We start from the raw sequence: 21,834 nt of genomic DNA, 5'->3' as shown, positions 1-21,834 counted from the left end.
CATGCCTCAGATTTCCATTTTTGTTCCCTATGGCCAATGAGTTGTCTTTAGCTCTGCATATCTCTCAACTTCTCAGGCACGTATTTCAGAATTGGCAGATACTTTTTCATATATGATGCTTCTTCTACTTGGAACACTGGACAGCTTGTCTCACATACCCCCTCATCCCTTATTCCTGGCTAACTCCTACTTCTACCCTTATGGCTTAGCCTAAATGTGATTCCTGGGAAACTTTCCTTGACTCCCATTGAATCACGAGAGTATCCTGCCTTCCTTTGTCATAAATACTTATGACATTGAAAATTAGTTGCTTTGTCTCCCCTTACCAGACTCTACATTTTGTGATATCAGGAACAGTGTCTTCCTTGCTTATCCCTATGTTTCTGGGACATAAAACAGTACCTGGAATATAGTAAGGAAGAAAATATTTGTTCATGAATTAATTGATATTTCTCTATTCTTAAATGGCCTTCCATTTCCAACAGAAAACATTCCCACTTCCCATGCATGGGTATATAAGATTTTTGGTAATTTGAGGCCTGGATCTCTCACCACCCCATATTCTACAAGTATGCTTTGCCGTTTAACATCTCTGTATCTTTATTGTACTCTGCCTTCTGTGTGTCTTTTCTCCTTTTGTGGTCTGGAAAACTCTTGTTCCTCCTTTAATAGTTCAAGTTTCTCCTTCTCTTAGAAGTCACTTTGGGCTGATTTTTGTTCTTTTTTGATACATTCAATTTGTTCTTTATCTGTGTATCTTACAACATTCATCACGTTGTGCTCTAATCGTTTATACGTCTATTATACCACCAAATTATAAGTTACATAAGGGTGGAAGCCCAGGTTTGATCACACTTCTTAGTTAACAATATTAAAAGAATAGGCATGTTAATTATTATCACTTCTTGAATAGCTTGACTTGGAAGTACATTTTCAAAAGTATCTTGGCTACAATTCTGTAAGTTAGATATTAGTTCCTAATTCCTAGTGCTTAGAAAAGCTAAATAACCTATCTGATGTCATGTAGCTAGCAATTGGTGGAACCAGAATTTGAATCCAGGTAGTCTGATTGCAGAGTCCAAACCATACTGTCTGGAGAGACGGAGGGAGAGAATGGCAGAGGGAGAGGAAGAAGGGATGTGGTGTGCTATTAAGAGGGGCAAAAATAGTTCCATGTGTGGCCAGATTTGTGGATGGGAGTGGTGGGAATGTGGAAACTGAGGACTGAAGAGTTGGTTCAGGTTAAATTATTAATATCCTAGTGTATCATGATAAAGAGTTTAGATTCCGTCTTGTAGCTAATGAGTTCATTTTGGATGTAAGCTTAGAAATTACATAACTACAATTTAACATATAGAAAGACAGCTTTGGCTGTTTCCTAGCAAACAGAGGTAATTAGGCAACCCTCTGTGATAACGTTCAAATTATAGCAGGAGGTGGACTTCTGGATCCAGAATGTTGAGAATGGTTTTTGCTTCCATTTTCATCATTGCAGTCCACCTACACCTGTGGAAGAAGTTTTTTAGTAACCACAGGATGTTTCATTTATAAATGTAATACATGTCTGGTTATCTTAATAGCATTTGGATTTGGTCTTTATCCTCAATCTGATATTGTGTATTTATACAAAAATCTTAATATCTGTATATATACTTTAAATTATTTTTGTGTGATTAAATTATATTAAAATTCACAGTCTGAGCTCCGTCAGTTCAGTTTCTGACTCTTGATTTCTGCTCGGGTCATGATCTCAGGGTCATAAGATTGGGCCCTGCATCAGTCTCTGCACTGGACATGGAGCCTTCTTAAGATTTTCGCTCTCTCTCTCTCTCTCTCCCTCCCTCCCTCCCTCCCTCCCTCCCTCTACCCCTCCCCTGCTTGTGTGCACACACACTCTCTCTCAAAAATAAACAAATAAACAAATATAAAAAAAAATAGGGGCACCTGGGTGGCTCAGTTGGTTAAGCATCCACCTCTTGATTCTGGCTTGAGTCATGATCTCATGGTACATGAGATTGAGCCCTGTGTCTGGCTCTGCCCTGGTGGTGTGGAGCCTGCTTGGGATTCTTTCTCTCCCTCTCTCTCAGCCCCTCCTCTGTGCTCACCTATACACGCTCTCTCTCTCTCTCAAAATAAATAAATAAACATTAAAAAAAAAATAAAAATGGGTGCCTGGGTGGCTCAGACAGTTAAGTGTCTGACTTTGGCTCAGGTCATGATCTCACATTTTGTGAGTTTGAGCTGAGTTTGAGCCCCATATTGGGCTCTCTGCTGTCCGTGCAGAGCCTGCTTTGGATCCTCTCAGGGCACCTGGGTGGCTCCCTGGGTTAAGTGGCAGACTCTTAATTTCTTCTCAGATTCACAAGTTCAAGCCCCACATCGGGCTCTGCTCTGTTTTTTGTTCTGGGATCATCGGAACTGGGAAGGACATGATACAGATTCATGACAGTTCCTTAATCTTATTAAGAATACACTGTTGGAGGGGCGCCTGGGTGGCGCAGTCGGTTGGGCGTCCGACTTCAGCCAGGTCACGATCTCGCGGTCCATGAGTTCGAGCCCCGCGTCGGGCTCTGGGCTGATGGCTCAGAGCCTGGAGCCTGTTTCCGATTCTGTGTCTCCCTCTCTCTCTGCCCCTCCCCCGTTCATGCTCTGTCTCTCTCTGTCCCAAAAATAAATAAACATTGAAAAAAAAAAAATTTAAAAAAAAAAAAAAAAAAAAAGAATACACTGTTGGCAACTATGACAATAACTAGCTATAATGAGTATCTGCCATGTGCCAGGCACTGTGCTGAGTATTTTACACACATGGTTGGTAATCACCACATTAAGGTAATGTGACCACGTTCTACAGATGAGAAAACAGGCTGAGAAAAGAGATTCATTAATAAACCTGAGGTCACACAGTAAGTGACAGAAACTGAATTTAACTTCAAATTTGTCTGACTAAATTCCACACCTCTTTCACTGTATAAAATTTCTTTCAATCAGCAATTGAGATAAATATCTGAGGAGATTCATATCTGTACAGAAAGAGATGAAAAAAGGAAGCAGGATTTTTGGATTTCTAATTTTAAATATTATTTTATACTATGAAAATTTGAAGTAGAATTACAGAAATAGTTGTTAGAATTCCAAGTCTAATTTGTGTATTTTTCTAGTGGAAAATTGATAGTCTTGTCTTCAATGCAGTAGTCACCAAAAATGGATTTTCTGTCTCTAGTTTTAAGATAAAATTGGCTGCAGCATTGGCAAGATGTCGAATCAAACACGATGCCCTTTCAATTTTCCACATTCTTCCAGAAACAGTTAGGAACCAGGAACTAAGGGCCTCCACTTTGCCACTTTATGCTTGGATAAATACTTATAAAATCAGGTAAGAGTTTTAATCAAATCCTTTATTTTTATTTCAAGTTGATTGCCTTTCTAAATAATGTGATAAGAAATACTACCTTTCTCCTTGGTGGGCATGTCTAGGGGAGTGACTGGGAAATCATGATTTAGTTCAGGATCTTATCAACAAATTCCCTGAAAACTGGTACAGTGTCTCTGGAAAACAGTATGGAGGTTCCCCAAAAAGTTAAAAATAGAACTACTCTATGATCCAGCAATTACACTACTAGGTATTTACCCCAAGGATACAAAAATTGGATTTGAAGGGGTACATACACCCCGATGTTTATAGCAGCATTATCAGCGATAGCCAAACTATGGACAGAGACTAAATGCCCATCAATTGATGAATGGATACAGATACAATGGAATATAACTTAGCCATCAAAAAGAATGAGATCTTGCCATTTGCAATGACATGAATAGAGCTAGAGGGTATTATGCTAAGCAAAATGTCAGTCAGAGAAAGACAAATACCATACAATTCACTCATATGGGGAATTTAAACAAACAAAAAGATGAACACATGGGAAGTGGGGGGGGGGGGGGGAAGAGGGAAACAAACCATAAGAGACTCTTAATGATAGAGAACAAACTGAGAGTTGATCGAGGGAGGTGTGTGGGGGATGGGCTAGATGGGTGATGGGTATTAAGGAGGGCACTTGTTATGATGAGCACTGGGTGTTATATGTAAATTATGAATCACTGAAATTCTACTCCTGTAACCAATATTGCACTGTATGTTAACTAACTAGAATTTAAATAAAAATTTTTTAAAAAACACCAAATTCCCAAATGGTAATTACATAAATATGTTAACTTTTCTGTCTTTAATTATCTTTTAACTTATTGTTGGCTAAAATTATAAGTTCCATTAGATGCAATAAATGCAGTGATACTTTTTTTTTTATTTTGGGAAAAAGATGGTAATGTTAAGTGCATTTTTAATATATTTTTAATTACAACCTAATATTGCATATTTACAGCCCTGAAGAAGTTTATTATAGTTTGAAGAAAAGAGGCTATAATAAAGTCAAATCTGTATTGCATATTGATGATAAAGTCTTTGCTGTGGACCAACATTGCTATGATGTCTTAATTTTTCCATCTCATCTTAAAAATAATCTTCTAAATATAGATCTTTTCAAAGATTATAAACTTATATTTCAGGTAAACATTTACTTTCATTGTGATTCTCAATAATCCTACTTATTCAAAGAATCTCTCTACTTAAAAATAAAACCTAACACGGGGCACCTGGGTGGCTCAGTGGGTTAAATGTTGAACTCTTGATTTCGGCTCAGGTCATGATCTCATGGTTTGTAAGATCAAGCACTATTGGGCTCTGCTTACAGGGCCTGCTTGGAAATCTCTCGCTCCCTCTCTTTTTGCCCTTCCCCCACTCTTTCTCTTTCTCTCTCAAAATGAACAACAACGACAAAAAAAACACTTAAAAAACCCCTAACAAACTGATTATATTTTTATAGATGATCAAAAAGGTTAATAGAGCCTAATTTTCAACCTTGAATAAAATTAGTACCCCTACAATCAGTGTTCCTATTGTACTCTAGCATCTTTGTCCCATGTAAAGTTATGAAGAACATGTTCTCCTTCTCAGACTCTATAGATGGGGATAATTGTATTGCTGGCAGCTGAAAGGCTGTAGTTTTCTCTTCCAAGGGAGGATTAAAAAAAAATGCAATGAGGGGTACCTGGTGGCTCAGTCAGTTAAGTGTCCAACTCTTGGTTTTGGCTCAGATCATGATCTCACAGTTTTGTGAGGTCAAGCCCCTCATTGGGCTCTGTGCTGGCAGCTTGGAGCCTGCTTGGGATAATCTCTCTTTCCCTCTCTCTGCCCAACCTCCCAATTGCACTATCTCTGATTCTCTCTCAAAATAAATAAATAAACTAAAAAAAAAAAAAAAAAAAGTGCAATGATACCTTTTCTACCTTCCATTTCTGGGGAAGATGCTTGTACCATCCTGAATTTGAAAATGCAATATGTAATACCTTCCCATTATTTCCTTAATATGGCCTTAGAGCCTTGATTTGTAAGAGGTATATGATGACTATCAATGTAGGGAGAGAATATGAGGAATAATGTGGTTTCAACAGAATGAAAAACAGTTAGATTCAATAGAATGAAAAATCCTCAGATTCCAATTTTTGCCTCAGATTTACCTTGTTCTTTTAAGTTTTATCCCTTGACAGCATCCATACTCTTGGGTAGAATGTCTTGGCCTTTATTCAGTAGATACCCTGCTGAGCACTGAGATCAACTACAAAAACTCATCTGTCTAGCCCCCTTTTATAAGCTTGTCAGCCGTCTTGTAATATCTGTTAACTAGCAGCAATTTAAATGATAGTGTAATGGGGAAGAAAGAATGGAAGTAGCTGATGAGTTTTCATCAAGGGGTAAGAATGGGAGCTGCAGTAGGATATCACTAATCTATTAATTACATTTTGGGGATTCTGGCATTGTCTTAGTACTATATAAAAGTTAAATGATAACTAGGCTAAACAAAGTTCAGGTCTTTGTTTTAAATCTGTTTATATCAGATATTTTTGTTAACTTTGTATTCTAACATACATTAAGGTGTTTTAAATTCAAAAGGATTAGGTATCTCAACACTCCTACCAAGTACTTATTTTACCTAAGCAAAAAGAAATCAGTTCATGCCTCTTGTCAAACCCTTTGAAGTTCTAATCATATCGTTATCTTGTAGGACAAATCTCGAAGTCTCGCTGTCCATTCTGTAAAGGCTTTATTAAATATGGATGATGATATCTTAATGGTCAATACAGGTTCATGGTACACAGTTGCCCATATGTCAATATTAACAAATAATAACACCTCAAAAATATTTGTGTGTGGAGTAAAATCTCAAGCTAAGGATCCTGACCTGAAGAACCTTTTTACAAAAATGGGATGTAAAAGTATGTATAAATATTTATTTGTTTGGTAATTAATGTTATATGAAATTTAGAAATGTCAAAAATATTTGAATTTGTTACTTTTTGTAACATAAAAACTCTTTATATACTATACTCTTAAAATCTTCACTAATTCATATTATACCAGGCTCTTCTCATTGTTTAATATTGGTTAAACAACTATAGTTGAAATGAATGAATATATTGGCACTTTGGTACATTGCTTGGCATTAGCTGCTGTATAATTTGAAGTTCAAACAATAGTTAAAGTAGGTGGTACAAATGATCATCCTTTAATATATAAGAGCACAGTCAAAGAAGTGCTTGACAGTGTTAATATCTAGGATTAGAAGCTAAGTCCCTTAGGCTTCTTATTTGCAAAATCTTTTTCATTGGATCATGCTGTGACCAAAGATAACATTTTATTATAGGTTCAGTGAGGCTGAAAAACTAAGCAAAACTTTTGACAGATTCACATCAGATTAAGGTGATCTGGGATTGTTAGTGCCAGATGTAGCTGCCTACCAGAAGCAAAAGTTAATTTCCTCTGGAAGAAAATAACATCATCCTAGGTCTCATATTATCTCCTAATTATTTTCAAATACAATGTCTGGCAGTCATTAAAAAACAAACCAAAAAAAAGACAAACAGGAAGAAAAGATATGACTGATATAAAGAGAAAAATACTACAATAGGAGCAAACCCACAAATGGACCAGATACTAGAGATATCAGATGTGGACTTTAAAATAACTATGATACATATGCTAAAGAGACTAAATGCCAAGTTTCAGAATTTCAGTAGACAACTGGAAACCGTAATTTTTTTTAAGTCAAAAGAAAATTCTAGAACTAGAAAATACAACATGTGAAATTAAGAAGTAGATTTAACAGTAGATTAGGCAGAGCTAAAGAAAGAATAAGCTAACTGACAAACCACAAAAATGTCCAGACTGAAGCAAGGGGAAATAAAGGGTTAATAATATGGAAAAGATCATAAAACTCACATGGGACCCAGTGATTCAGTGATCTTCCATATGCTGTGATGGGAACACAAAGAGGAGAAAATGAATTAAGAGATGATATTTGAAATTAAGGCTGGGAGTTTTTCCTTTTCTTTTTTTTTTAATTAAAAAAAAATGTTTATTTATTTTTGAGAGAGAGAGGCAGAGTGCAAGCTCTGTGAGCACAGAGCCTGATGCACAGCTCAAACTCAGGAACCATGAAGTCATGACCTGAGCTGAAGTCGACACTTAACCACCTGAACCACCCAGTGCCCCAAGGCTGGGAATTTTTCAAAATAGATGAAATGAAGCCACAGATTCAAGAAGCCCTATGAACTCCAGTAAGAATAAATATATAGAAAACATATTAGGTACATTGTGGCATAACTGCTGAAAACCAAAGACAAAGCAGCCCAGGTGGTAATATATATTACCTTTAATGGAAAAGCAATAAAACTAAAAACTTAACTTTTTAACAGAAATAACTGAAACCAGAAAACTATTAACGTATTCATAGCGCAGAAAGAAACTACCAGTTAGATTTCTAAAGTCAGCAGAAAGTCAGTGGTATGTGTTATATCTGGGGCAGTCAATATACAAATAATTAAATAATGTTTAATAGCTAAGAAGGGGAAGAAAATGGAATATGGAGTTGAAATGCCAATTAACATAAAAAAGGTAAGACAAAAAAAGGTAAGACAAATAGAAAACAGATTAAATACTTTAAAAATATATGTATTTTTATACATATATATTTATAAGAGAATATATATGTATAAATATATTTTTGTTTATAAGAGAAACCCTTTACATAGAAGGATATAAAAAAAACTTAGAAGGACAGAAAAAGATATACATTACATATACCAACAAAAGAGCTATTGACAAAGTAGATTTAAATAAGAAACATTACTAGAAATATAATTATAACATGTTCATCAGGAAAATGAAAGAGTATGAAAGTAGTATGTGCTTAATAACATAATCTCAAAATGCATAAAGCAAAATTATCCAGAACCAGCAGAAAACATACTCTGTATATAGAAAATCCTTAAAAAAATTGTATGAAAAAACTATTAGAACTAATCAATGAATTGAAAGACACAAATATAAAAAATCAATTATTTCTATACACTAGTAATAGATAATCAAACAGTGAAAGTAAGAAAACAGTCTTATTTATAAAAACGTCAAAAACATCAAACTTCCTAATCAATGTTGTATTGTGAGTCATAGGCAATATGGTAAAAAAAGAAAGGAAGAAATAAAAGATATAAAAATTGGAAGGGAAGAAATAAAACTGTTTTTTATTAATAGGTTACATAGTTATATATGTGGAAAATCCAAAATAATCTACAACTAAACTATAGATTTCACAAATGATTTTTGTAAGGTTGATAGATACAAAGTCAGCATACAAATTCAATTTCTACCTACCAAAAATGAAAATTTGAAAATGAAGCAGGTATCTTTTATAATAGTACCAAAAACCATAACACATTTAGGAGTACATCTAATAAAAGATGTGTAAAACCTCCTCGTAAAACTATAGACCATTACTGAAAGACCAAAGACCTAACCAAATCTAAGAATAAATCACGTTCATGAACTGAAAAATTCTTATAAAGATGACCTTTCTCTCCCAGTTGATCTTCATGGATTGAGTTCAATCCACATGACACTGTAGATTACTGAGATTTTTTTTTTTTTCAGTAAATGGGGGTAGAAAAAATGAAACTGACCTGTACTTCACACCGTCAACACAAATCTAGAGTCTCCTAGAATTTATTATAGGAGAAACACTTAATGACTGGGATTGGCAGATTTCTTAAACAGGACACATAAAGCACTAATCAGAAAAGAAAAGGTTTATAAATTGGACTGTAGTAAACTTTTGAAAAATTTTAAATTTCTGTGCATTAAGATTAAGAGAGTGCAAAGGCAAACTGTAGAGAGGGAACATATAAACTAGTGAAGAGTTTTTATCCACAGTGTATAAAAAATTCTTACAAATTAACAGTGAATAGACAACCTAACTGGAAAATGTGCAAGAGACATGACCAGGCATTTCACAAAAGAGGATATCCAAATGCCAAAAAGGAAAAAAAAAAAAAAGTGAAAGTCGTCAATCCCATTACTAATCAGGGAAATGCAATTAAAATCACAATTTACCGCCACATGTCCACAGAATGATTAAAATGAAAAATATTGGCAGTACCATGTACTGGCAAGGTAAAGAGCATTGGGAAGGCTCAAACACAGCTGATGGGACTGTAAACTTGTGCAATCACTCTAGAAAGCTAGCATTAATCACTAAAATTGAATATGTACATACCAATGACCCAGCATTTCACTTCCAGTTACCCTCTGAATTTTTACCTAGTTACCAAGAGAGAATAGGAACCTCTAAGTAACCAAGCAGTGGAGGAAGGGAAGTTTCTTCTTTTAGAAGTATTCTAGCTAATATGAAAAAGGTATGACAGAATTAAAATAGGTGACAGAATTAAAATAGGTCTATTTTGCAACCTCTTTGCTGGTGCCAGAAAGATAACTTAGTGGATAAATATGACATCACTTGTGAAGTAGTTTTGCTCCCCTCTCCACTCTCTCCACACACCCCCCCCACACACACCAAAAAAAGGAAAGAAAAAGAAAAAAAAAGCCAGAATCTAATTAAGCTTCTAAAGATCCAACTAGTAAGTTATAAGAAGCACAGAACACAGGAACATGTTAGAGTACACTCTAGGGAAGCAATTAGCAAAATCCAGACTGTAGAAAAGCTGTCCGTAGTACAAATAACCATGTTTCATTAGGGAATAAGTTGTAAAAAAAAAATGGAAAGGGAACCTATCAATAAGAAGAAATTTAAAATAAGGCTTATCAACTAATTGCAATGTATGTACTTTATAAAAATCCTGATTCAAACAAATTGTAAAAAACTTTTGTCATGTGTGAGACTATGGGGAAATTTGAGCCATGATTGGATGCCATTATTTTTTAATGATGATAAGGAATTCTTATTTTTTTTAATTTGTGTGGTTATATTTTTAAAGGAGTTCTTTTAGAGCTATGTGGTGAAATATTTATAGATTTAAAATAATATGGGTTGGGGTGGAAGTGGGTACAGATGTAGATGAAACAGGATTGAGCATGAATGGTTCACTGTTGAATCTCCATGATGGGTACTTGAGAATTTATTATGTTTTTATGTGTGTTTTTGTATGTTTGAACTTTTCCAATCGAAAGTTAAAAATAGAAAAAAAAAAAGGAAAAGGCCCACTGATTAAAAAAAAAACAAAACAGTTTCAAAACAGACAGAATAGGAAGATGAACAGGGTGATCAGACGAGAGAAAGGGGGTGGGGGAAAAATTTTAGTGATGACTCCTTAGCAGGTGAGGGGACTGGGAGTCATTGCAGAAGTGGAGGGGTGGCCTGAAGATAGGGGCACAGATTATTATTATACTCAGTGAGGGCAGACTTCCTTCCAACTAAACTAAAGTCCTTAAGGAACATTAGACTGCCTCATAAATGCTACTGATACCCATTTTTTCTCTGAGGAAGATGGAATATAAAAGGAGATTACAATGAGAAAGGGAAATAACCAACACTGAGCATTTACTATGTGCTAGGCACCATACTAAACTACTTTATTTCAGTCTTCACCACAATTAGATGAGGCAGGCATTGTTATCCCATTTTATGAGTAAGAAAATGGGGGCTCAGAGAGATTAAGTCACGCAGCTAGTAAATACCGAAGTTGGAAGTCATCCTTGGGTGTCTCTGCCCCCAAAGCCCATTTCCCTCCACTATGTCATAGTATTTTAAAAGAATCTGAAGTTCAGGGCACCTAGGTGGCTCGGTCGGTTAGGCATCTGATTTTGGCTCAGGTCATGATCTCATGGTTTGAGCTCTGTTTTGGGTGAGCTCAAGCCCTGCTTCAGGCGTGTGTGAGCCCTGCTTTGGGTAAGCCCTGCTTCTCTATTGCTCACTTTCTCTCTCTCTCTCCCTCTCTTTCTCTGCCCCTGATGGGATTCTCTCTCTCTGCCCCCCTCCCCCGCCCCTCGCTCACTTGTGCCCTCTCTCTCTCTCTCTCTCTCAAAAAAAAAAAAGTAATCTGAAGTTCAGAATGAAAAATCATATTTTATGTAGGAGATATTTAAATTTCAAAATTGTTCTCTCAAGTGAAGGAGAAAGAATTCATGTGTTATCTCTGATAAGTTATCAGAAGAGTAGCTCTCTTTTCTGACTATATGAGATGACTTTTTGTGAGGCTGAGGATTTAAAAATGAAAAATGATAGGGGCGTCTGGGTGGCTCAGTCATTTGAGTGTTTGACTTCAGCTTCGGCTCAGGTCATGATCTCATGGTTGGTGAGGCTGAGCCATGCATCTGGCTCTCTGCTGTTAGCACCAAGCCCGCTTTGGATCCTCTGTCCCCCCGTCTTTCTGCCCCTTTCCTGCTTGCTCTGTCTTTCAAAATAAATAAACAGTAAAAAAAATGAACAATGATAAATAGATCTAATTACATACTGTATTAAGATTTTTAATGAATATTTTTGCACTAATTGTTCTGTTTTTTTCCCTCCAAGATATTGAAATACTTCATGAGGCATTTCTGAACATTGAATCAAAGGATCATAGATTGCAGAAAGTTAAAGTGATTCTGCTGCTTCCTCGCTGCTCAGGACTGGGTGTTAGTAATCCAGTGGAGTTTATATTAAATGAGCATGAAGGTACTTTAAAAAATTTTCATTTAAAAATTATTGAAATTTGTTGATAAATGTCAAAAATAAAATTATTTAAAATCACTAAAATGACATATCAAATATATCTTATTAATGAATAGCTACCATGTATAGAGCACTTACAATGTGTAAAGTACTTTACATTCATTGTTTCATTGAATACTTATAGCAATCCTTTGTGATATGGGCAAGGGGGAATATTAAAATTGTTTATTTATTTATTAATATTTATTTATTTTTGGAAGAGCACAAGCGGGGGAGGGGGAAGGAGTGGGGAGAGGGTCTGAAGCAGGCTCTGTACTGACAGGCTGACTGTAGTAGTGAGCCCTATGTGGGGCTCCGACTCACAAAGTATGAGATCATGACCTGAGCCAAAGTCAGACGCTCAGCTGACTGAGCCACCCAGGTGCCCTAAAAATATTTAATAATAGGAATGATGTAGGTAATCAGAACACATGTTGGCCGGTATGCTCTTCTGGTATATACCAGTGCTCAAGATATAGATATTAAAATTTATCAGCATTTTATAGATGAAAATACTGAGACTCAGAAAGATTAATTCATTTTTATAAGGTCACACAAGCTCTAGTTAGTCGCAGAGCTAGAATTCAAATTTAGATCAGCCAGACTCTACAGACTGTGCTCTAAAATGATCCTAATTAAATTATAATCACACTATTTCAAACTCAAGACTTCTATAATCCCTAGTATGTATGTTTTCTGATATTAATACTTCAGATTAAGTATTAATTCTAGAAATACTTTACTTCTTTAAGAAATTATAAAATATTAACATTACCATTTATTGAGCACTCATATATAAGGCACTGAGCTAAGCACTTTGCTTTATTTCACCAAATCCTCACAAGAACTCAATGAGTTAGTTACAGTGGTCTCCCCTTATCTGTGGGGATTTGTTGCAAGACCCCTAGTGGATGCCTGAAACCATAGATATCACTGAACCCTATGTATACTACATTTTTCCCTGCACATATGCCCCTATGATAAAGTTCAGTTTATAAATCAGGCACAGTAAGATACTAATAACAACAATAATAAAATAGAGCAGTCATAACAATATTCTGAAATGAAAGTTATGTGAATGTGGTTTCTTTTTCAAAATATCTTACTGTACTCTACTTACCCTTCTTGTGATGATGTAAGATGACAAAATGCCTACCTCCATGATGAGATAAAGCCAAGTGAGTGACGTAGGCACTATGATGTAGCCTTAAGTTCCTAGTGATCTTCTGCTGATTCGGCAGAAAAAGGATTATCTGCTTCCAGGACTGTGGTTGACCTCCAGTAACTGAAACTGCAGAAAGCAAAACCACGGATACTGTACTCTTACTTCTACATTTTACAAGTACAGAATCTGAGGCCCAGAGGTGTAGAAGTGTCCCAGGGCCATGTGACTAGTGTCAGAGCCCAGATTCAAACACAGCAGCTCTGACTCTGAGGCTGGCACTCTGAGCCACTTTTTAAACCACAGTGTATGGCCGTGCATTGACTGAAATGCATCCTTACTGTAATCTGTTCCTGTTGAAAGCCCTAGTTGAATGAGGTTAACTAGAATATTAGATAAGGAAGACATTTCACCAACATTCAGCAGATAGTGAATACTTTCTGTTTCTAGCAAGGTCAGGATCAAAAGTGAGAAAAAAAATGGAGGGAAAGAAACTCATATTTATTGTGCACAAGTATGTCCCAGTCACTATTCTAGGTGGCACCCATCACTATCACTTAATATTCACAATAACTTTTTGAGGATAGTGTTCTTTTGTTATCTCTGTTTCACAGTGGGGGAGGGGAACAAGACTGAGAAATCTCACAAGTTGCTTAAGGTCACGTAGCTAGTAAATAGAGAAGCTGGGATTCAAATTCAGATTAGTTAGCACATTCCACGATACCAGACAGTCTGGAACTGGGTGTACACTGCACCCCGTGGAATTTTTGACTTGCTATGGAAAATGTCCTCGCAGTGAGAGTAAAACAGAATAACCAAGTCAAGTGGAGAATAGTGAGCTGAGAAACTTTCTATGTTAACTGGGAAATAATCAAATAAGAAGAATTAGTAAACATAGGAAAAGAGGGGAGGAGATAGCTGCAGCTATAATAGACATAGCAGTGAAGAGAGTTAGAGCTCCCAACTGAGAAACTCTGGCCTTATTCTGGGTCATTTTGAAGTGGGAATGCAGAAAAAAATAAACCATAGGTAAAAATGAACTTGGGGTTGGGAGAGGAGCTCAAAGGGAACCACAAGAGACGAAAAGGGAGAAAGTAAAAAGTTTCCTGGGGGCACCTGGGTGGTTCAGTCCATTAAGCATCCAACTCTTGATTTTGGTTCAGGTCATGATCTCACAGTTCATGGGATGGAGCCCCGCATCGGGCTCTGTGCTGACAGTGTGGAGCCTGCTTGGGATTCTCTCTCTCCCTCTCTCTCTCTGGTCCTTCCCTGCTCTCACATGCACTCTTTCTCTCAAATAAACTTAAAAAAAAAATTTTTTTTTTAAAGTTTCCTAGGTATTAGCAATGTTCTGAAAGCTTTGCTGAAGAGGCAAGAGGATAAGCCAAGAAGTCGTCTTTGGCAAACCTGGAAAAAGGAGGGTTTCCTCTGAGGAAGTAATAGCCAGAGCAAATAAGAAGCTGTTGACCTAGTGCCAAGGGTAGAAATATGACTAATAAGTTTAGTGGGGATGAATTGAAAAGACTTGGATACTAGGTGGAAGGGAAAAATCATGAATTAGTTTGAAAAACATTTTAACATTGAAAAATATGAGAAACATTGAAGAATACATGAAATTGTTCCTTGCTAATAACTGGGAATTATTTTAAAATGGGATGAAGCAATAGCACTGCTAGGAATTTACCCAAAGAATACAGGAGGGCTGATTCATAGGGGCGCATGTGCCCCAAAGTTTATAGCAGCACTTTCAACAATAGCCAAAATATGGGGGCACCTGGGTGGATCAGTCGGGTAAGCGTCTGACTTTGGCTCAGGTCATGATCTCCAGGTTTGTGAGTTTGAGCCCCACATCGGATTCTGTGCTGCCAGCTCGGAGCCTGGAGCCTGCTTTGGATTCTGTGTCTTCCTCTCTCTCCGCCCCTCCCCTGCTCACACTCTGTCTCTCTCTCTCAAAAATAGACATTAAAAAAAATTTTTGAAAATAGCCAAATATGGAAAGAGCCCAGATATCCATTAACTGATGAATGGATAAAGAAGATGTGGCATATATATACCATAGAATACTACTTGGTGAAGAAAAAGAATGAAACCTTGCCATTTGCAACAACTTGGATGGAACTGGAGGGTATTACGCTACGTGAAACAAGCCAGTCAGAAAAAGACAGATATATGTTTTTTCATAACAAATGTGGAATTTGAGAAACTTAACAGAAGACCATGGGGGAAGGGAAGGAAAAATAAGTTACAGAGAGGGAGGCAAACCATAAGAGACTCTTAAATATAGAAAACAAACTGAGGGTTGATGAGGGTGGGGGGTCGGGGGGCCAGGGAAAATGGGAGATGGGCATTGAGGAGGGTACTTGTTGGGATGAGCACTGGATATTGTGAGGCGAATGTGATAACCACTATGCTACAGAAACATGGATGTTGTATGCAAGTGATGAATCACAGGAATCTACTCCTGAAGCCAAGACTACACTGTATACACTGTATGTTAGCTAATGTGACAATAAATTATTAAAAAATACATACAATAAAATGGGGTGAAAGAGGTAAATTGATGTGGTTTTATAGTAGAATAATGTATAAATAGTCCTTAAAAGTGGTGAAGAGAGAGAGAAAAATGTGAAGTGTAAAAATAAATTGGGAAGAAATGGAGTTTAATTAACCTTTACTGATATTACTAGAATGGGGAACAGCCAAATATATGGCATAAATAATTGGCTCTCCTACTCCAGGGACTTACTGAGAGGCAGAATAAAGAGAAGTTAGAAGTTTGGACTCTGGTCAGATTTCTGAGCTAAATATGGCTCTTCACCTAGTAGCTATATGACCTCAGATAAGTGGTTTAATGTATGTTTGAACAGTTTTCTTAATGTTAAAAGGGATAATAATGTTTCAGGGGGTTGACAAATAAAATACTGTATACAAAGTAGTATTCAATACATCCTAGTTAATATTATCAAGAAGTATGTTTTGAAAAATTTTTAAGTTACTTTAAGAGCTTCTTGATCTGTTTCTTAATCTATGTAGACTAGATTTACTTCTCTGAATTCTTTCCTTCCAAAATTTCTTTCGGTAAGTTAATGTTTTTAACTGTATCCTTTTGTGTTCTTTCCTACTCAGCTCTGATTATAGCTCATCAGTTTCTGCCTTGGAAATAAATCTTTTTTCTTTTCCTCTATTAGGCTCCACACTTACAGCATTCTCGCTTCTGTGCCTAAATGACAGAACCTAATCTAAGTTAGCTTGTAGGATGACTATCTCAGAAGAACTTAAAGAAGAAAGAAAAACAATACTAAAACCAAACTAAACAAAATTACCCTTATTTCGTTTTTTAATTTTGACTCAGCGTTTTTATAATACTCTTTATTTAGTTTTAATAAATATTTTTCACAAAAACTGTTATTAATAGGGAAAATGGTTGGGGTGCCTGGGTGGCTCAGTTGGTTAACCATCTAACTTCGGCTTAGGTCATGATCTCCCCGTTCATGAGTTCAGGCCCCACGTCCAGCTCTGTGCTGACAGCTCAGAGCCTGGAACCTGCTTCAGATTCTGTGGTTCCCTCTCTCTTTTCCCTTCCCCTTACACTCTGTCTCTCTCAAAAATAAATGAACATTTAAAGAAAATAGGGGAAATGATTGAAAAATTAAACAATGTGATTATAGCAATATATGAAAAACACCTAATAGTGATATATTTAAAAGTATTTCTTTGCTTTTAGATACAGGTTTACTTAAAGATTTCTCTCAAGGAGGTACATCAGAAGATAAACTTCACATTCTTGTTCAACAGCAATATGAACAGCTAACACATGCAATGAAATGTAAGTTTATTATCAGTTCAATCTTAAAATACATTGTAAATCTTAGAAACATTAATACTTCATTTATCTATTATAATCAGGCAATGAAGTGTGAGCCATAAGTGAATTTTCCAGAACACTCAGCCTTAGCACCTTCCAATATCAAAGTATTTATTTTTACCAATTCAACCTGTCTTTTATTATTTTTTTAAATGTTTTTATTTATTTTTGAGACAGAGAGACAGAGCATGAGCAGGGGTGGGGCAGAGAGAGAGGGAGACACAGAATCCGAAGCAGGCTCCAGGCTCCGAGCTGTCAGCACAGAGCCTGACACGGGGCTCGAACTCACAGACTGTGAGATCATGACCGGAGCCGAAGTCAGATGGTCAACCGACTGAGCCACCCACGCGCCCCTCAACCTGTCTTTTAAAAATAGATGTTGTACTATCATTTGTAGCATAGGTTAGCAAGGACAGTTGCTTAATGCTGGAGTAAAATAATTATGTATATCCGTGATGGAACAGTTTTATTTTCTCTGTTTCTTTTCTTTGGCTTCTTATTTGATGTAATTTTTCTGTTGTCATTGTGCCTGGCCATATTCTACAATCCAAATTTTAATCAAACTCTTAAGTCTCTTAGTGTTAAATAGAGATTAATAGAGAAGTACAATTATAAATAAAGCCTGAGTAAGTTGAAGTCTGAGTAAATGAGGTCTTTAGGTATTTATTTTATTGTTTCAATCACTCCATTTAGATTTGAGTACCATTTAGATTTTGAGGAGCATTGCCCTCAAATGGATATGGATATGGAAAATGGAGAAGTCTCTGAGAAATTACATAAACTATTATTAATTCAGTGCATGTTTATCAAGTGCCTACTCTGGGTCAGGCATTATGTTGGATGTTAGGGATATGAGTGTGAATAAATCCTGATCTCCAAAGGCTCAAAGATAAGTATACAGGTATAGATAATTCAGTACATAAAGATATAATGACGTAGAAATAAGGCAAATGGTAAGCACAGAGCAGGTTTGCTTTTTTAGTTGATGCTCTAATAAACATTAATTTAAATATGATAATATGTAGGGGCGCCTGGGTGGCTCAGTTGGTTGGGTGGCCAACTTCAGCTCAGGTCATGATCTTGTGGTCCGTGAGTTCGAGCCCTGTGTCAGGCTCTGTGATAATATGATAATACATGTATATATATATATGATATATATATGATATATATGATAATATGAAATAAGTTAGTTGGAAGATTAGAAAGTTGGTAAATAATTTTTTGAATCTTTTGATGCTTTCTCTACTTTGTTTAAAATTACAGTATTATCACCTACAACTATCCTCCATCCCTGCTTTTTCTCTACACTGTTTATCAACCCCTAAAGATACTATATGATTTTCCTATGTATCTGTGTCTTATCATATCAATAAAACATGGCGAAGAATCTCCCCAAGGGAAGAGATTTTTGTCTATGTATCTTAGATGCTAGAATAGTGCTTAGCTTATAGTAGGTTCTTGATATGGGTGAATAAACGAGTGAGTTGCAGGTAGTAGTATTATCTCACAGATGAAAAATCTGAGAGTTTAAGTAATTTTCCCAGCATCATATAGCAGTAAATAACATAATTGGGATTCACATCTAAGTCTGTTTCTACAGTCCTTTTAACTAGTTATGTGATATGACTTGTGGGAGAAGGGCTGAAGTATCAAGCTCATGGTAATCTGCACTATTATTTGTGTTTGTAACTAGGTCAGTCACATTGATTGTATTTTCAATTTCCAAACAGATCAATGAAACCAGGAACTGGTTCTTTGAAAAAAATTAATAAAATTGATACACCCCTAACCAAACTTATCAAGAAAAAAAGAGAAGGCACCCAAATAAACAAAATCACAAGTAAGACAGGAGAAGTAACAACCAACACCACAGAAATAATAAGAGTATATTATGAAAACTATATGCCAACAAATTGGACAATCTGGAAGAAATCAATAAATTCCTAGAAACATATAAACTTCCAAAACTGACACAGGAAGAAATAGAAAACTTGAATAGACCAATAACCAGCAAAGAAATTGAATCAATAATCAAAAATCTGCCAATAAACAAAGTCCATGGCCAGCTGGCTTCATAGGAGGAATTCTACCAAACATTTAAAAATGAGTTAATATGTATTCTTCTCAAACTGTTCAAAAAAATAGAAATTGAAGGAAAACTTCCAAACCTTTTGTATGAGGCCAGCATTACCCTGATTCCAAAACCAGATAAAGGCTCCACTAAGAAAGAGAACTACAGGGCTACCCAAGTGGCTCAGTCAGTTAAGTGTCCAACTTCGGCTCAAGTCATGATCCTACAGTTCGTGGGTTTGGGCCCCTCATCAGGTTCTGTGCTGACAGTTCAGAGCCTGGAGACTGCTTTGGATTCTGTGTCTCCCTTTCTCTATGCCCCTCCTGTGCTTGTGCTCTGTCTCTCTCAAAAATAAATAAATGTTAAAAAAAATAAAGAGAATTACAGGCCAATATCCCTGATAAATATGGATGCCTACCTAAATTGTCAACAAAATGCTAGTGAATCGAATTCAACACTACATTAAAAGAATCATTCACCATGGTGAAGAGGGATTTACTCCTGGGCTGCAAGGGTGGTTTAACATTGGCAAATCAATCAACATGATATACTACATTAATAAAAGAAAGGATAGGAACCATATGATCCTGTCAATAGATGCAGAAAAAGCATTTGACAAAATACAACATTATTCATGATAAAAACCTTCAATAAGTAGATGTAGAGGGAACATACCTCAACAGAATAAAGGCCACATATGTAAAACCCACAGCTAATATCATCCTTAATGGGGAAAGACAGAGCTTTTCCTCTATGGTCAGGAACAAGACAAGGATGTCTACTCTCACCACTGCTATTTAACATAGTACTAGAAGTCCTAGCCTTAGCAATCATACAACAAAAAGAAGTAAAAAGGCATGTAAATCAGCAAGAAAGAAGTCAAACTTACACTATTTGCAGATGACATGATAGTCTATATAGAAGACCCAAAAGACTCACCAAAAAGTTACTAGAACTGATACATGAATTCACTAAAGTTTCAGGATACAAAACATATATACAGAATTCTGTTCCATTTCTAAACACCAATAATGAACAGCAGAAAGAGAAATTAAGGAATTGATTAAGGAATTGCACCAAAAGCCATAAGATACCTGGGAATAAACCTAATCAAAGATGTAAAATATATATACTCTGAAAACTATAAAACACTGATGAAAGAAATTGAAGATGACACAAAGAAATGAAAAAACAATCCATGCTCATGGATCGGAAGAACAAATATTGTTAAAATGTCTATGATACCCAAAGCAAGCTACACATTTAATGCAATCCTTATCAAAATACCACCAGAAGTTTTCACAGAGCTAGAACAAAGAATCCTAAAATTTATTTGGAACCACAAAAGACCCTGAATAGCCAAAGCAATCTTGAAAAAGCAAAGCAAAGCAAAGCAAAGCTGGAGACAGCAAAAATTCTGGACTTCAAGCTATATTGTGAAGCTGTAGTAATCAAAACAGTATGGTACTGGCACAAAAATAGACACACAGATCAATAGAATAGAATAGAAAACCCAGAATTTGACCATGATAGGTCAACTAAACTTCAACAAAGCAGGAAAGAATAGCCAATGGGAAAAAGACAGTCTCTTCAACAAATGGTGTTGAGAAAACTAGACAGCAACATGCAAAAAATGAAACTGGGCCACTTTCTTACACCACACATAAAAATAAATTGAAAATGGATTAAAGATGTAAATGTGAGACAGGAAACCATCAAAATCCTATTGGAGAACACAGGCAATAACCTCTTTGACTTCAGACGTAGCAACTTCTTATTAGGTCGCCTGAGGCAAGGGACACAAAAGCAAAAATAAATTATTGGTACTTCATCAAGATAAAAAAGCTTCTGCACAGCAAAGGAAACCATCAACAAAACTAAAAGACAGCTTTCAGAATGGGAGAAGATACTTGCAAATGATGTATCTAATAAAGGGTTAGTATCGAAAATCTATAAAGAACTTATCAAAATCAACACCCAAAACCAAATAATATAGTTAAGAAGTGGGTAAAAGGACACGAACAGACATTTTTCCAAAGAAGATATCCAGATGGCTAACAGAAACATGAAAAGATGCTCAACATCCTCATTATCAAGGAAATACAAATATGTCTAAATACTAAATCATTTAGTCAGAATAGCTAAAATGAACAACACAGGAAACAACAGGTGTTGGTGAGGATGTGGAGAAAGGGGAACCCTCTTGCACTGTTGGTAGAAATGCAAAGTGGTGCAGCCACTGTGGAAAACAGTATGGAGTTTCCTTGAAAAGTTAAAAATAGAACTACCCTATGATCCAGCCACTACACTATTTACCCAAAAGATACAAAAATACTGATTTGAAGGGATACATGCACCCTGATGTTTATAGCAGCATTACCAACTATAGCTAAACTATGGAAAGAGCCCAAATGTCCATTGACTAATGAATGGATAAAGAAGATGTGGCATCTATATCTATATCTGTATCATCTATATCTATACATACACACACAATGGCATATTACTCAGCCATAAAAAATGAAGTCTTGCCATTTGCAATGATGTGGATGGAGTGAGAGAGTATAATGCTAAGTGAAATAAGTCAGTCAAAGAAAGACAAATACCATATGATTTCACTCATGTGGAATTTAAGAAGCAA

The 21,834-nt window shown here is 36.1% G+C and overlaps 1 protein-coding gene across 4 annotated transcripts in view; it reads left to right on the top strand.

Moving 5' to 3' along the window:
- Positions 1–21,834, top strand: part of NSUN7 (NOP2/Sun RNA methyltransferase family member 7) — a 52,132-nt gene that overhangs the window by 19,752 nt on the left and 10,546 nt on the right. For all 4 annotated transcript variants that reach the window (XM_045474269.1, XM_045474270.1, XM_045474272.1 and 1 more), the window contains exons 5-9: positions 3,221–3,373; positions 4,377–4,560; positions 6,117–6,327; positions 11,916–12,059; positions 16,982–17,083. In XM_045474269.1, the coding sequence (XP_045330225.1) occupies positions 3,221–3,373; positions 4,377–4,560; positions 6,117–6,327; positions 11,916–12,059; positions 16,982–17,083 (794 nt within the window). The remainder of the gene's footprint in view (positions 1–3,220; positions 3,374–4,376; positions 4,561–6,116; positions 6,328–11,915; positions 12,060–16,981; positions 17,084–21,834) is intronic.

This window comes from Leopardus geoffroyi, chromosome B1 (genome assembly GCF_018350155.1).
Source record: "Leopardus geoffroyi isolate Oge1 chromosome B1, O.geoffroyi_Oge1_pat1.0, whole genome shotgun sequence".
In the NCBI taxonomy this organism is placed as follows: Eukaryota; Metazoa; Chordata; class Mammalia; order Carnivora; family Felidae; genus Leopardus; species Leopardus geoffroyi.
This window is presented reverse-complemented; position numbering and strand designations above follow the sequence as displayed.